The sequence below is a fragment of the Dipodomys ordii genome, unplaced genomic scaffold (genome assembly GCF_000151885.1).
Source record: "Dipodomys ordii isolate 6190 unplaced genomic scaffold, Dord_2.0 Scaffold44, whole genome shotgun sequence".
Classification (NCBI taxonomy): Eukaryota; Metazoa; Chordata; class Mammalia; order Rodentia; family Heteromyidae; genus Dipodomys; species Dipodomys ordii.
In genome coordinates, this window is record NW_012267260.1 from 7,101,001 (window position 1) to 7,115,099 (window position 14,099).

The 14,099-nt window shown below is 54.2% G+C and overlaps 1 protein-coding gene across 1 annotated transcript in view; it reads right to left on the bottom strand.

The window, feature by feature from the left end:
- Positions 1–2,773: 2,773 nt before the first annotated feature.
- Positions 2,774–14,099, bottom strand: part of Capn11 (calpain 11) — a 12,748-nt gene continuing 1,422 nt past the window's right edge. Inside the window, exons 3-21 of the mRNA XM_013019119.1 lie at positions 13,608–13,726; positions 13,386–13,519; positions 12,978–13,146; positions 10,654–10,737; positions 10,480–10,565; positions 10,205–10,279; positions 9,894–10,054; positions 9,519–9,688; positions 7,049–7,060; positions 6,205–6,416; positions 4,807–4,846; positions 4,644–4,709; positions 4,497–4,554; positions 4,336–4,400; positions 4,085–4,153; positions 3,724–3,802; positions 3,512–3,628; positions 3,014–3,072; positions 2,774–2,800 (exon numbers count right to left, since the gene is read on the bottom strand). Coding sequence (XP_012874573.1) covers positions 2,774–2,800; positions 3,014–3,072; positions 3,512–3,628; positions 3,724–3,802; positions 4,085–4,153; positions 4,336–4,400; positions 4,497–4,554; positions 4,644–4,709; positions 4,807–4,846; positions 6,205–6,416; positions 7,049–7,060; positions 9,519–9,688; positions 9,894–10,054; positions 10,205–10,279; positions 10,480–10,565; positions 10,654–10,737; positions 12,978–13,146; positions 13,386–13,519; positions 13,608–13,726 — 1,802 coding nt within the window. The remainder of the gene's footprint in view (positions 2,801–3,013; positions 3,073–3,511; positions 3,629–3,723; positions 3,803–4,084; positions 4,154–4,335; positions 4,401–4,496; positions 4,555–4,643; positions 4,710–4,806; positions 4,847–6,204; positions 6,417–7,048; positions 7,061–9,518; positions 9,689–9,893; positions 10,055–10,204; positions 10,280–10,479; positions 10,566–10,653; positions 10,738–12,977; positions 13,147–13,385; positions 13,520–13,607; positions 13,727–14,099) is intronic.

Sequence of the window (14,099 nt, forward strand, 5' to 3'; positions counted from 1 at the left end):
GTCCCCCAGCTCTTCAGCTCAAGGCTAGCGCTCTACCACTTGAGCCACAGCGCCACTTCCAGCTTCTTTCTTTTTGCTTATGTGGTGCTGTGGTGCTGAGGAATCCAACCCAGGGTCTCAGGCATGCAAGGCAAGCGCTCTACTACTGAGCCACCTTCCCAGCCCAGGTAAATATTTTTATTTGACAAGCATTTCTATGGCTAAAGGAGTTACCTTATCACATATTTTCCCCCCAGGATTAGTGTCTTTCCTGGAGATGTGCTTGTTGGGTTCCTAGGCTCCTGTGAGCAAGGTAGGAGGCGCTGCCATTGTGCTTCATTGCTTTATGTCCCTGTCCCGGCCCAGTGGAGAACGAGAAAAGCAAATAATGCTGGGATACTTTTAAACAAGTATCAATACCGCCTTTATTCCTGAATGGCTGGCTGGTGGTTCTCACACCTCGCTTTCCCTATGTGGCTTTGGCCCTGAGGTCTTCTCCTGGTCCATTCTCTAGATCCTTGGAGCCCTCCAGAAACGTTCTGGAGTCACACTCTCCACCTCCCCTCCACCCCCAATTCCAGGCAGTGAACACATGGCAAGATGGCAACATACTATAGGTGTTTGTGAAACATGAGAAAATGTGGCTAGGGACATTGTCCAGAGCTGACAGGTGGAGTCCTGCTCTATCCATGAGGCAGCTGCTCTGCCCTGGAGAGGAGGCTGTAGAGAATGCAAGCTATTGTCCCCACTGAAACAGTTGTCACCCACCCTAGACAGGATGAGGTGTAAACCCTACACCCTTGGGCCATGCCTCCATCTGACTGTCACCTGTCGCTCCGGACAGCTGTTCCCAGAACAACAGGCTGGAGGAGGGCACAGGAAGGGCATACTGCACATACTGCATGTGGGTAGGGAGAGCCACACAAACCAAACGCCCCCAGAAAAGGAATTTCAAAAATGGAGCAAGACCCTAAAGGGAAAAAGCAAACACTTTATCATCCCCCGCAGGGGGGTGGGGGGTGCAGCAGGGAGACAGGGAGGGAAGACCTGGGTGGATGGTCCAGGAAAAGTATATGATAAAGTGGTGTAAACATGTTTGTTCACCAAATTAATCTAGGAATTCAATGTGATTCCTATAGTATTTGGTATTTTTTCTTTTTTTTTTTAGGTTTTGGGGCTTGAACTCTGGGCCTGGGCACTGTCCCTGAGCTCTTCAGCTCAGGGCGCTCACTCTAGTACTTGAGCCACAGCACCACTTTCGGTTTTCTGGTGGTTCATTGGAGATAAGAGTCTCACAGACTACTTTCCTGTCGGGGCTGGCTTTGAACCAGGATTCTCAGATCTCAGCTTCCTGAATTGCTAGGATTACAGCCATGAGCCACTGGCCCTGTGTGTGTGTGTTTGGTATTTTCTTTCTGAGTACGCTAATCAAAAACTTACATGGAGAAGGAAGGAAACCAGGGACCTGGTGGGCAAGATTCAAGAGATGGAGTGGGGACTCAGTGCTGGTGGCTCACGCCTGTCATCCTAGCTACTCAGGAGGCTGAGATCTGAGGAGCGTGGTTAGAACCCAGACTGGATAAGAAAAAAGAAAGATCTGGGCACGAAGAAGAAGAGACTCAGACAGGGGAAAGGAACCCAGAGAGGCAGCAGTGGGAGGGCAGTCACGTGAGGGAGGGGGCGGCTTTCTACCCAGGCTGACTAGATTAGGCCTTTGAAATGAGAAAGACAGAAAGATGGGCGGGAGGAGGGGGGGGATCCCAGCAACCCCCTCTGCCAGGCCTGGGGGGAGGGAGAGGGATGGGGGGGCTGGAACAGCCTCTCCAGAAACTGGAGGAGTTACACCTAGAGAAAGGGGAGTTGGGAAGGACTCATTTAAGGGAAAGGGGGCCCAGAGTGCTGTGTCTGCTTTCTCACCCAATGTCCCTGCCAGAGGCCAAACGGGCAGCGTGGAGAGGTCGGGGACAGAAGGGGCTCCTGTGGGGCCCCGGGCCTGGGTTTTCTCCCTAAGGTAGGAGGCGGGGCTGGGAGTAAGGTAGGACGCATCTGGCACACACTCCAAGGTTAAGAATCGGTGGATGGAGGGCCCATTCTGCTGGAGACTTGCTCAAATGGCAGAGGCCCTGAGTTCAAACTCCTCCCTCGGCAGAGCCCTCGAAGGGTATGGCTACCGGCTGCAGGTGTCAGGATTTGACTTTGAGACCCTCCTGGGGACTCCAGTTTGTGATCAGCAAGGAGACTCCGGGTCGTGGGGCCCCCAGGCGTGCCAGCGGGGTGCAGGCCGTAGGGGGCAGCCCCTCCCCCGCCCCGCTCCATCCTTCGGTTCACTGCGCCAGTCCTGACCCACAGAGCCAGACGCTGCACAAGGCCGGCAGCGCCCCCGAGTGACCGGGACAGGCGGACCCGCCAGCGTCCCGGGAGGGGGGGTGCCCAGAAAGTGATCTGCACCCCCGCCAGTCCTCCCCAGAGCTGGGCGGCCAGTGGCACGTCCGCGGGAGAGCGACGGGGGAGGGGGCTGCTCAGCAAAGTGGACGACGACCCCTGCCCTTCCCAGCCAGACAAACGCGGGAGAGAAGAGTCACTTCATTTCTGGTAAGCAACACAACGCACAGCACTCTCAGAGAGGGCACGGGGCTGGAGGGAACACGGTCCCTCCGGCCGGGAAAGTGGTATCTGGGGCTCGGACGCCGCCTCGTGGTCCCATCCACCAGCAGACAGCGGGGCGGCCCGGAGGGGCGAGGCGTCGCGGGCCTGGGCGGAAGGCGGGCGGGAGAGAGCCGGGCCGGGGCCGCGCCTACCCCCACATGGTTACCAGCAGCCACTGCGCGAGAGGAAGGAGGGGGCAGACGGGCGGGGGGCGGGGCAGAGGGGGCGGAGTCACCAGTGAGGGGCTCTGGGGCGGAGCCACCTTCGGGGCGGGGCCACGGGTGAGAAGGGACCATCCCTGGGGCGGAGCCGTCCCTGGGGCGGGGCCATCTTTGAGAGGCGCGCGGCCCCTCCCGCTTCTCCCTCCTCCCCACCCTTCCCCATCAACCTGCTGCAGGTCCAGCTGAATATAGCCTGTGTTCTTGGAGTCCGTGGTCAGAAAGAATGCTGATTTGGGGAGGAGGCCCGAAAGAGGGGTTCAGAGCTCTGGTTCTGAGCACTTTCTATAGACTTAACTCGTTTACTTTGTATCTCAGTCCTGAAACAGGATCCTTTTTTTTTTTTTTTTTAAATTTGAGGCAAGAACTCCCTATATAGCCTAAGCTGGCCTCAAACTCACCAGCCTTCTGCCTCAGCCTCCCAATCCTGGGATTATGGGTGTGCGCCCCATGCCCACATTATCCACATTATCCTCACTAGCTCCCCAGCAATGGAGGCTCAGCCCCAGGGGTCTACTCCAGCCCAGTGTGCCCTATATGGGTGAGTGCCTCTGGGTCAGCACTCCTCCTTAGGGTGTGTGTGTATGTGTGTGTGTGTGTGCGCGCACACGCGTGTGGTGGAGAGGGCCAGCATCCCTGAGAAGGGGCAGAAGTCTCACTGAACTCACTGAACATAGCCTTCAGCCTCAAGAAGCAGTTGATGAAGCAGTCAAAGTCCACAGTCATGTTGTCATCTGCATACCTAGCCACCAGCACCTGAGCCACCTTGTTGTTAACCTTAATGCCTGGGGAACAGAGGAGCCAGGAGAGGCTGAGTCCAGGCCCCTGGGCATTGCCTTCCCCCAGCCTGGCCCCAAACCCTCTCCTGCCCTCTGGCCACCTGCTTTCTCGATGGCCGAGCGCATCTCGTAGGAGTTCAGGGTGCCGGAGTGGTCCACATCACATTCTAGGAAGATGTCCTGAGGCCACACGGTGCAGCAGGGCTGGTTCACTCACAACAGCGGTTCCCTCCCACTCACCTGCCCCTGAGCCCCAGAGCCAGCCCCAGCAGGGCTTCAAGTCTGGCAGGGGACCCTCTGCTGCCACACCCAGGGCTTTCTGCAGGCCTCCTCCCAAGGGGCCATCCACCCACAGACCCATTCCAAGTCAGGGGCTGCAGATCGAGCGCCATCCTTGCTAGTCTGCACCTCTCTAGGACCCCCTTTTCTCATTCCCACACATGGCTTGTGGGTGCCCTTTACCGTCCATTTCTTGAGCTTTTCCCACAGGATCTGGAACTCCAGAAACCCCAGCTTGCCTGAATTATCTTTCTGGGGAGGGGTCAAGGATAGCAGAGGCGAGCTGGAGCAGGGAAGTTCAAGAGGGACTCACCCGGGGGAGGGGAGGGGGGGCATCTTTGCTACTCCGGACCCAAGGGGGACATGGCTGGTGAGAGAAGTGGTGATATCTGGGCCAGGCTGGGGGGTGGGGAAAGCACTGGACAGGAAGATACATCCAAGAGGTTGATCATACGGCGACAAGCATCCAAGCCAAAGGTATGGGTCTTGAAGGACTTGACTGTGAAGGAAGGAAGGGGTGGGGAAAAGTGTCTGTCAAAAAGGGGCCAGATCTACCCACGGGAGAAGGCTGTGGGGGTGGGGAGGGAGCACTCACGTCTGTCCAGCAGTTTGCTGAGCAGGTTATGTAGCTCATACATGTCTATTTCGTTGTCCTACGAAGAAGGACCATAAGCCCTTGCTCCAGCCCCTTCAGCCAGAAGCCACCACCACCCTTCAGCCTCAGCCCACAGTCCTCTCTCACCTCGCCTGCCACTATGTTAAACAACTCAATGATGTCCGGATCCAAGTCCTTGTCAAAGCCCATCTCCTGGGGTGCAGGCTGTGGGAAAGGGGGCCACGTCCAAAAACCCATCTCCACCGCCACCCCATTTCCTCCCAACCTCCCTGCTCCTGGTCTCTACTACCTCATGGAGCTGCTCCAAATAGTTGACTTCATCCAGTTCCCTGTGAAGAAGGGAGGGGAGGCTTACAAGTGTGGAAGGTTTGGGGGATGGGTGCTTTGGGGGTGATGAGGGGGAGGGCAGGGACAGTATGGAACAGCTTCATAGCATCTCTGTTCTAGGCCTTCCTTTCCCTTTCTTTCCTTCTCTCTTTCCCTTTCCCTTCCCTCCCTCTCTTTTTTTCCTTTTCTTTTTTTTTTTTGCCAGTCCTGGGGCCTGGCCTAGGCACTGTCCCTGAACTTCTTTTGCTCAAGGCTAGCACTCTAACACTTGAGCCACAGCGCCACTTCCAGCTTTTTCTGTGTGTGTGGTACTGAGGAATTGGACCCAGGGCTTCATACCTCTAAGCCCCATTCCCAGCCCCCTCTCTTTCTTTTGTGGGGCTTGAACTCAGGGCCTGGGTGCTGTCTCTGAGCTCTTGTGCTCAGGCTTAATACTCCACCACTTTGATTAGGATTACAGGTGTGAGCTACTAGCACTGGCATCGGTTTTTCCTTCCTTCTTTCCTTCCTTCCTTCCTTCCTCCCTTCCTCCCTCCCTCCCTTCCTCCCTCCCTCTCTTTCATTTTTCCCATTCATTCTTTTTGTGTGTGCCAGTACTACGAGGTCTTTTTTTTTTTTTTTGTCAGCTCAGCTCTTCAGCTCAAGGCTAGTGCTCTATCACTTGAGCCACAGCGCCGCTTCTGGCTTTTTCTGCTTATGTGGTGCTGAACCCAGGACCTCATGCATGCAAGGCAAGCACTCTACCACTGAGCCACCTTCCCAGCCCACTACTGGATCTTGAACTTAAGGGCCAGACAATAATATCCTTCTGCTTTTTCTCTCAAGGTTGCACTCTACCACTTGAGCTTCTTTGATTGGTAAGTCCCCATTTGCCTCACAAGCTCTTGGGCTGTTTCTGGTCGTCTGTTCCTTAGGCACTAGGTAGGTGTTTGTGTATGTGTGTGTATATGTATGAGAGAGAGAGAGAGACAGACAGACAGAGATAGAGACAGAGAGAGACAGAAAGAATGGAGTTTGAACTCAGGGCCTTGTGCTTCCTATCTTTTTCACTCAGGCTGGTGCCACTTTGAGCCACAGCTCCACTTCCAGCTTTTTGCTGGAGATAAGATTCTCTCTGACTTTGTTACCTAGGCTGGCTTTGAACAGCTCTCCTCAGATCTCAGCCTCCTTTCTAGAAGCTATGATTACAGACATGAGCCACCAGTACCTGGTGTCTAGGAGTTTCTGGTTCTGATTTGCTACTCACTGGGCCTTGGCCTCCCCTGCTTCCGTTTCCCTGCACGTGGAGAAGCGCAGGACGGGAGGACAGCTTGCTGAGCTTGGCAGGGGCCTGGGCATGGAGAGGTCAGCCTTGACTCACCAGGACTCGCTGTGTTTCTCCGTGAACACCCGGAGCAGGAAGTCGGCATCCTGGTGGGGCTCGAAGGTGGAGGGCACGATGACGTACTCGCCCGGAGGCAGCCGGAACTGGTTGCTCACCTCCCTGGAGTTGGTGTAGATCTCAGACAAGCTGTTCTCGGGATGCTTCTGGAAGAATCCTTTCTTCAAGTGGCTATCCCGGATGTTCTGAAACTGCATGTGTCCTAGAGATTGGTACAGGGCTGGGGCGGGGTGGGGTGGGGACAGGGAGAGAGGGTTCCCCCAGGGGAGCGGCCTGCTGAGGAAGGTTGCTGACACCACCAACCGACCTGTCTGGGACCTCTGCCACCCAACTGACCCCCCCCCCGTGTGGTCTTTTCCTTCCCCGACTCCCAATGGGGCTGAGTCCAGTGCTTCCCCGGGGGGAGGGGGGGAGGTTGGTTGTTGTCAGTTTTTGTTTTTGATTTTTTGCTAGGCTTGAGGCTTGAACTCTTGAGTCTGGGCGCTGTCCCTGAGCTGTTTTTGCTAGCACTCTACCACTTGAGCCACAGCACCACTTCCGACTTCTTTTGTGTATGTGGTACTGAGGAATCGAACCCAGGGCTTCATGCATGCTAGGCAAGCACTGTACCACTAAGTCACACTCCCAGTGCCCCACCTTTTTTTGGGGGGGGCAGAAACAGTACTCAAACTCAGAATGTGATGCTTTTGCTCGCTAACTACCCCTTGAGCCATGTCCAACCCCTCTCAAAGTGTCTTTTTTTTCTCCCCCAAGTCCCACCCCTTGTCAGTCACTTGCAGCCAGGGGAGGGGTCAGTGCCAGCCAGGGAGGAAGTCCTCTGTACCTCCTTTGGGACCTGGGAAGAGGAGAGAGAATGGTCAGTCATGCAGGGTGGTAGGGAGGTCTCAGGTTTGCAGAAGCTGGGGCAGGTGTGCACAGTGTGTATGCTAGTGTGTGTATGTGTCTGTGTGCACACACATGTGCATTTTGTGCTTGTACATGTATGTATGTGTATTTGTGTTCTGGGGTGTTTGAAAGGTGGGGTGTAGACTCTGATAACATTAAATAGCTGTAGAGTTCAAAGAGCAAAGTACAGTTACAGTTTGCAGAAAGCTTTGTCAAGGAATTTTTTTGGTATTTTTTTATTTTAAAAATCCTTGTTAGAGGGGTTGGTTACAGTTACATGAGCAAGGTACTGATTATATTTCCTATTGAGCATTGTTGCCTCCTCCTTTTTTAATTTTTTTATTGTGAAAGTACTGTACAGAGGGGTTAAAATTACATGGGCAAGATAATGAGTACATTTCTTTTTTCTTTTTTTTTGTCGGTCGTGGGGCTTGAACTCTGGGCCTGGGCGCTGTCCCTCAGCTCTTCAGCTCAAGGCAAGCGCTCTACCACTTGAGCTACAGCGCCACTTCCGGCTTTCTGGTGGTTTATTGGAGATAGGAGTCTCACGGTCTCTCCTGCCTGGGCTGGCTTTGAACCGCGATCCTCAGATCTCAGCCTCCTGAGTAGCTAGGATTACAGGCGTGAGCCACCAGCGCCCAGCATGAGTACATTTCTTATCAAGCATTGTAGCCTCCTCCTTTGTTTCCCCTTCCCATCCCTTCCCAGCCTCTCCCGCCCCCCCCACCCAGTCCTTCCCCCCCCCCAAAGTTGTAAAGTTCGTTTTCGACATGAAAACTTGTACTTCTCATTGTTGCAATGGGTCCACCTGTATCCTTATTTAAACTACTTGTTTTTCCCCTTCCCCTGTCAAGGAATATTTTTATCTCTTCAGGTTAAACATGGAAACTAGGATCCCAAACTGGGTGCAGTGGCTCACATCTGGAATCCTGGCTACTCAGAAGATCTGAGGATCTTGGTTTGAAGCTAATGTTGGCACAAAAGTCTGTGAGATTCATATCCTAGTCACTAGCAAGAAGCTGGAAGTGGAGGCGTGGCTCAACTGGCAGAGCTCTAGCCTTGAGCAAAAAAGCTAAGGGCTCAAGGCCTTAAGTTCAAGTCCCAGTACTAGGGGGCCAGGGGTGGGATGTAGGGAGAGTGTGAGCATTCAGCAGGCCTGGACCTAAGAAAGCACTGACACAGAGGGCAGAGCACATGGGGAAGATGAGTTACTGGTTGTGTTCTTTGTTGTGTGGGATTTTTTGTTGTTGTTGTTGTTTTTGTTTTTGGGTCAGTCGTGGGGCCTGAACTCTGGGCCTGGGCGCTGTCCCTCAGCTCTTCAGCTCGAGGCCAACGTTCTACCACTTGAGCCACAGCACCACTTCTGGCTTTTTTCTGCTTATGTGGTGCTGAGGAATCGAACCCAGGGCCTCATGTGTGCAAGGCAAGCGCTCTACCACTGAGCCACCTTCCCAGCCCTGTTGTTGTTTCTTGGTGCCAGCACCGGGGCTTGAGCTCGTGGCTTGGGTGCCATCTCGTAGCTGCTTCTCTCAAGGAGAATGCTCTATCATCTGAGGCACAGCTCCACTTCCCACTTTTTGGTAGTTGATTAGAGGTAGAGTCTTTTTTTTTTTTTTTTGCTAGTCCTGGGGCTTGAACTCAGGGCCTGGGCACTGTCCCTGAACTTCTTGTGTGTGTGTTTTTTTTTTTTTTGGTCTGGTTCTGAACTCTGGGCCTGGGCGCTGTTCCTCAGCTTTCAGCTCAAGGCTAGCGCTCTACCACTTGAGCCACAGCGCCACTTCCGGCTTTTTTCTTTTTTCTTATGTGGTGCTGAGGAATCGAACCCAGGGCCTCAGGCATGCAAGGCAAGTACTCTACCACTGAGCCACCTTCCCAGCCCCTGTCCCTGAACTTCTTTTGCTTAGGGCTAGCACTCTACCATTTGAGCCACAGTGCCCTTTCCAGCCTTTTCTGTGTAAGTGGTACTGAGGAATCAAACCCAGGGCTTCCTGTGTGCTAGGCAAGCACTCTACCACTAAGCCCACACTCGAAGCCAGAGGAAGCATCTTTAGAACTTTCCTCTCAGGCTGCCTTCAGACAATCCTCAGACCTCAGTCTCCTCCTGAGTAGTTAGGGTTACAGGTGTGAGCTACCAGTGCCCAGCTAGGAAGGTAAGTCTTAAAGAGATCAGGGAGGGGGCTGGGAAGGTGGCTCAGTGGTAGAGCGCTTGCCTTGCATGCATGAGGCCCTAGGTTGGATTCCTCAGCACCACATAAGCAGAAAAGCCGGAAATGGCACTGTGGCTCAAGTGGTAGAGTGCTAGCCTTGAGCTGAAGAGCTGAGGGACAGTGCCCAGGTCCAGAGTTCAGGCCCCACGACTGGCAAAATAAAATAAAATAATAAAGGGATGAGGGAGGCTGGGGGCCCACCGGGAAGATGACAAAGCCAATGGTCAGCAGCTGCGCCCCCTGGGGGCGTGCGCGTCGCCAGGTCTTCTGCATGAGGGCCACCAGGCAGGTGCAGACCACCTTGTCCTCTTTCTCCTGGTGGTCATCCTCCTGGAGGTACATCCTGAACTGGGGGTTGGTCCAGAAGGTACCTGTGGAGGAAGCAGGTGGGGAGGGCTGGGCTGGGCTTGGCCTGGGCTCTACTGGAAGAACAAAGCTGGCCCAGCACGGGTCTGTTTGTCCCCTTCACAGGGAATGGCCTGTCCTCATGGGCCCTGATCCTGGGCCCTTCACCCCATGTGTGTAGGGGGAGCCCCCTGCCCCTCCCTCCCTTCCTGCCCGCGTGTCATCACCCACTGGGGTTGTTCCTGCAGCCCCCCGCTGTGCTGCCCTTCCGCCAGCTGCCCTCATAGTGGGCTGTGTGCCAGTAGCTCTTGGAGTCCCCGGAGAGCGCGTCGGGGGTGAGGTTGCAGATCTCCAGGAGGGTGAAGTTTCTCTGGAAATCCTGGTAGGACATCCTGCAGGGGGACAGGCAGGCCCCGCCTGTCAGCCCACCCTGTCCCCACCCAGCGGCCACAGCCTGGAGGGTGGCCGAGCAGGTGATCATGGTCATCGGTGGGGGGAGCTAGACGCACGCCCTCCCCCCAAAAACCCAACATCTCACTGACCAGAATTCCCCATCTTCTTTCTTATGCATCAGTTGTAACTGGATCACGGGATCAATTTCTTCCCACTCCCTGGCACTTCAGAGAGACAGACAGAGAGTGCTGAAGGAGGGGCACAGCCAGCATATCTCCTCTCTCCCCAAAGGATGCCCTGGTTCCCCAGTGGCCATCTCCTGAGGTCCCGGGGAAGACTGGCCCCAGCCCCAGACAGAGCCTCATTCATGGGCTGTGCTGTGTCATCTCCCCCCCCCCCCCCCGCCCCAGCTCAGGGGATCTACTTGTCACTCCAGGCTCCATTCCACTCGATTCGGCCCCAGGGATTCTGGACCCGGATCAGAGTTTGTATCTTGCCTCTGTATAGGACCTGGGGGAGTCATGAAAGGAGGCTCAGGGAGGGGGAGACCCGACTCCTCCTCCTTCTCCAGGCGGTCTGGGGAGGGGCCAGTGCTCACGTCCTCCAGGCCGGTCACCGCGTAGGCGTGTCCTCTCACCAGCATGTTCTCTGTCATGGACTCCAAGTCACTGTTACTGCTGACCTGCGGGACAGAGAGGGAGGAACAGCATTCGTGGTCAGGCCTGGGCTCCCCAACCAGGCTGAGAACTCTCTGGGTTGTTTGTCTGTCAGTCCTGGGAGACTTGAACTCAGGGCCTGGACGCTATCCTTGAACTTTCTCACTCAAGGCTAGCCCTTTACCATTGGAGCCACAACTCTGCTTCTGGCTTTTTGGTGGTTCATTAGAGATGAGAGTCTCACAGACTTTCCTGCTCAGGCTGGCTTTGAACTGTGATCCTTAGATCTCAGCCTCCTGAGTAACTAGGATTACAGGCATGAGCCAAGGGCTCCTGGCTCCTATTTATCTTTTGAATACGGAGGAATCACAGATGTTTACCACCACACCCAGCTGGTTTTTTTTGTTGGTCGTGGCTCTTGAACTCTGGGCCTGGGTGCTGTCCCTCAGCTCTTCAGCTCAAGGCAAGCACGCTACCACTTGAGCCACAGCGCCACTTCTGGTTTTCTGGTGGTTAATTGGAGATAAGAGACTCATGGATTTCCTACCCAGCTAGCTTTGAACTGCAATCCTCAGATCTTAGCCTCCTGAATAGTTAGAATTACAGGTGAGAGCCATTGGTGCCCAGTTCACACCGTTTTTATTGGCTGAGATGAGATCTTTTTTTTTTTTTTTTTTTTGCTGGTCCTGGAGCTTGAACTCAGCTGGGCACTGTCCTTGAGCCTCTCTGTGCTCAAGGCTAGCGCTCTACCACTTGAGCCACAGCGTCACTTCCAGCTTTTTTTGTTTATGAGGAATTGAACCCAGGGCTTCATAAGGCAAGTATTCCACCTCTAAGCCACATTCCAGATGAGATCTTGATATCTACCCTTGAAACTGTTTTCCTGCCTATGCCTCCCAAGTAGCTGGGATTACAGGCACAAAGCACTGTGCTCAGCCTACATGTGTAGTTTTCTTTTTCTTTTTCTTTTGGGTCCGGTCGTGGGGCCTGAACTCTGGGCCTGGGCGCTGTCCCTCAGCTCTTCCGCTCAAGGCTAGCACCCTACCACTTGAGCCACAGCGCCATTTCTGGCTTCTTTCTTTTTGCTTATGTGGTGCTGAGGAATCGAACCCAGGGCCTCATGCATGCAAGGCAAGCGCTCTACCACTGAGCCACCTTCCCAGCCCCACATGTGTAGTTTTCACCACCACAGTTGATCCTTTTATAACCATGTGTCCCTCTTCTCAACTACTCTACTGTCCTAGCCCCAGACACTCACTCATGTGTTTCCCCTCTCTATTATTTTGCTGTTTCAAGATCACACAAATGGAGAAGCATGCGGTGGGAAGTCTTTTGGGGATGGCTTCTTGCATTCTATTTCACAGTCTTGGGATCTGTCCTGATTATTGCAGGTCTCTCTCAATTGTTATTCCTTTTGTCCTTTTCAGTAGTATTCCATGGTGTGTAATGATTACCATCGTTTGTTTAACCGTTCCTCTGCAGAAGGACATCTAGATGGTTGGCTATTTTTACTGTGAGGGGGTAAAGTTGTAAGCATTTGTATACATGGTATATGGGGACACTTGTCTTCATTTGTCTGTAATCAATGACTGCAGTGATTACATCCCTGCAATGCTTGGTGGTAGGGTGGCATTCCGTGTTTATTTACTTGAACCAGTATTTGTGGCAGCCTCTTGCATCTGGGCTTTGTCCAGGGTAAATAAGGTCACTAGACTTATGGAACCGTCTCTTATCTATCTGAAGAAGATAGCTATGAATAAAGTCAGAGAAAAGCAAAAGATTTCAGGTCAGCTGGGCACTGATGGCTCACATGTGTAATCCTAGTCACTCAGGAGGCTGAGATCTGAGGGTCATGGTTCAAAACTCATGCAGGAAAATCCCTGAGACTTTTATTTCCATCTAACCATCAGAAAACTGAATGTAGCATTATGGCTCAAAGTGGTAGAGCACTAGCCTTGAGCGAAAAAGCTCAGGGACAGGGCCCAGACTCTGAGTTCAAGCCCCTATAACCAACCTCCCTCCCTCCACCCAAAAAAAATTCAGGTCTCAATAAAAGTAGAGGAGAAAATCAAAACAAAATAATCCATATACCAGATGGAGACAACCACTGGCGATTGGGAGGCGGGTCTGAGAAAGAGGCAGCTGGATGGAAATGGGAATGACAAGAGCTAGATGAAGATGGGGGGGGGGGCAGAGGGGGGGGAGAGTCGTCCAGGCAAGTCTCAGTAGGTGCAAAGGCCCAGAGGCAGAACTGGGAGTGGCGTACCTCGATGGAGCAGCCCATGAGGGAAGATCGCTCAATGGCCTTCCGCAGGAGCCTCAGCAGGTTCTGAGGCGGGCTCTGGAGTTGGAGCCTCTGGGCCACACCTCCCGTGAAGTCCTCAAAGCCTTCAGTTGTGCTGCCCCCAGACAATGCTTCATAAGACCCGTTCAGTCTGGGGGTGCAAAGAAGGCACTGCTAGGGTCTGGGGGAGGAGGTGGGAGCCTGGGGGGGGGAAGGAAGGGAGGGAAGCTCTGGATTGGGGGGGAGAAGGAAGGGAGGGAAGCTCTGGAGTGGGGGGGGAGAAGGAAGGGAGGGAAGCTCTGGAGTGGGGGGGAAGGAAGGGAGGGAAGCTCTGGCACCCTTTTGCCTCTCTTGATGCCTCAGGGCCCTGTTCCAGCTCCAGGCACTCACTTGGCGTATGCCTTCTCCAGCAGGGCGCTCCAGAACTCCGAGCGCTGGGATGAGTGCACGAACACCAGCTTGTAGTTCTTGGTGGGCAGACGGTCATCCACCACCACGTCCACCCACTGCCCAAACTGCCAGATCTGTGGGAGGCAAGGCAGGAGTCTCTGTCTCCCGGAGACACACACACATTCAAACACACACACACTCACACACACACTCACATTTCACCTGAAAATGGAAGATCCCGGCATAGTTTTTCTTGAAGCTCTGGCCTTTGGGCACCACACGGTACAGCAGCTTGGGGCACGTAGCAAGGGAGCCAATGGCGGCCAGCAGCCAGCAGTCTCCTGTAAGGTAGGTGGGGCTCCCCTTGAGCATCTCCATGTGGGGGTGACCCCCAAGTCCAAGCCCTGAAGGAGCAGGAGCCTGGCCCTGTGCGGTCTCCCCAGAACCAGTGGTCTCTTGCCGAAGCATGGGGAAGGAGACTGAGGGCGGCAGGAAGGACCGCGGCCTGGGGAGGGGAGCTCCCTGTGCTAGGGCCGCCGTCCATCAAATGTGTGAGTCACACATCACAGACATGAGTTTAGTTCAAGGGAGTCTGGGAGGACGCTGGCCTAAGGTCCTTGCTTCTCTCTTTGGAACAAACCAATATTCCTTCCTTCCTTCCTTCCTTCCTTCCTTCCTTCCTTCCTTCCTTCCTTCCTTCCTTCCTTCCTTCCT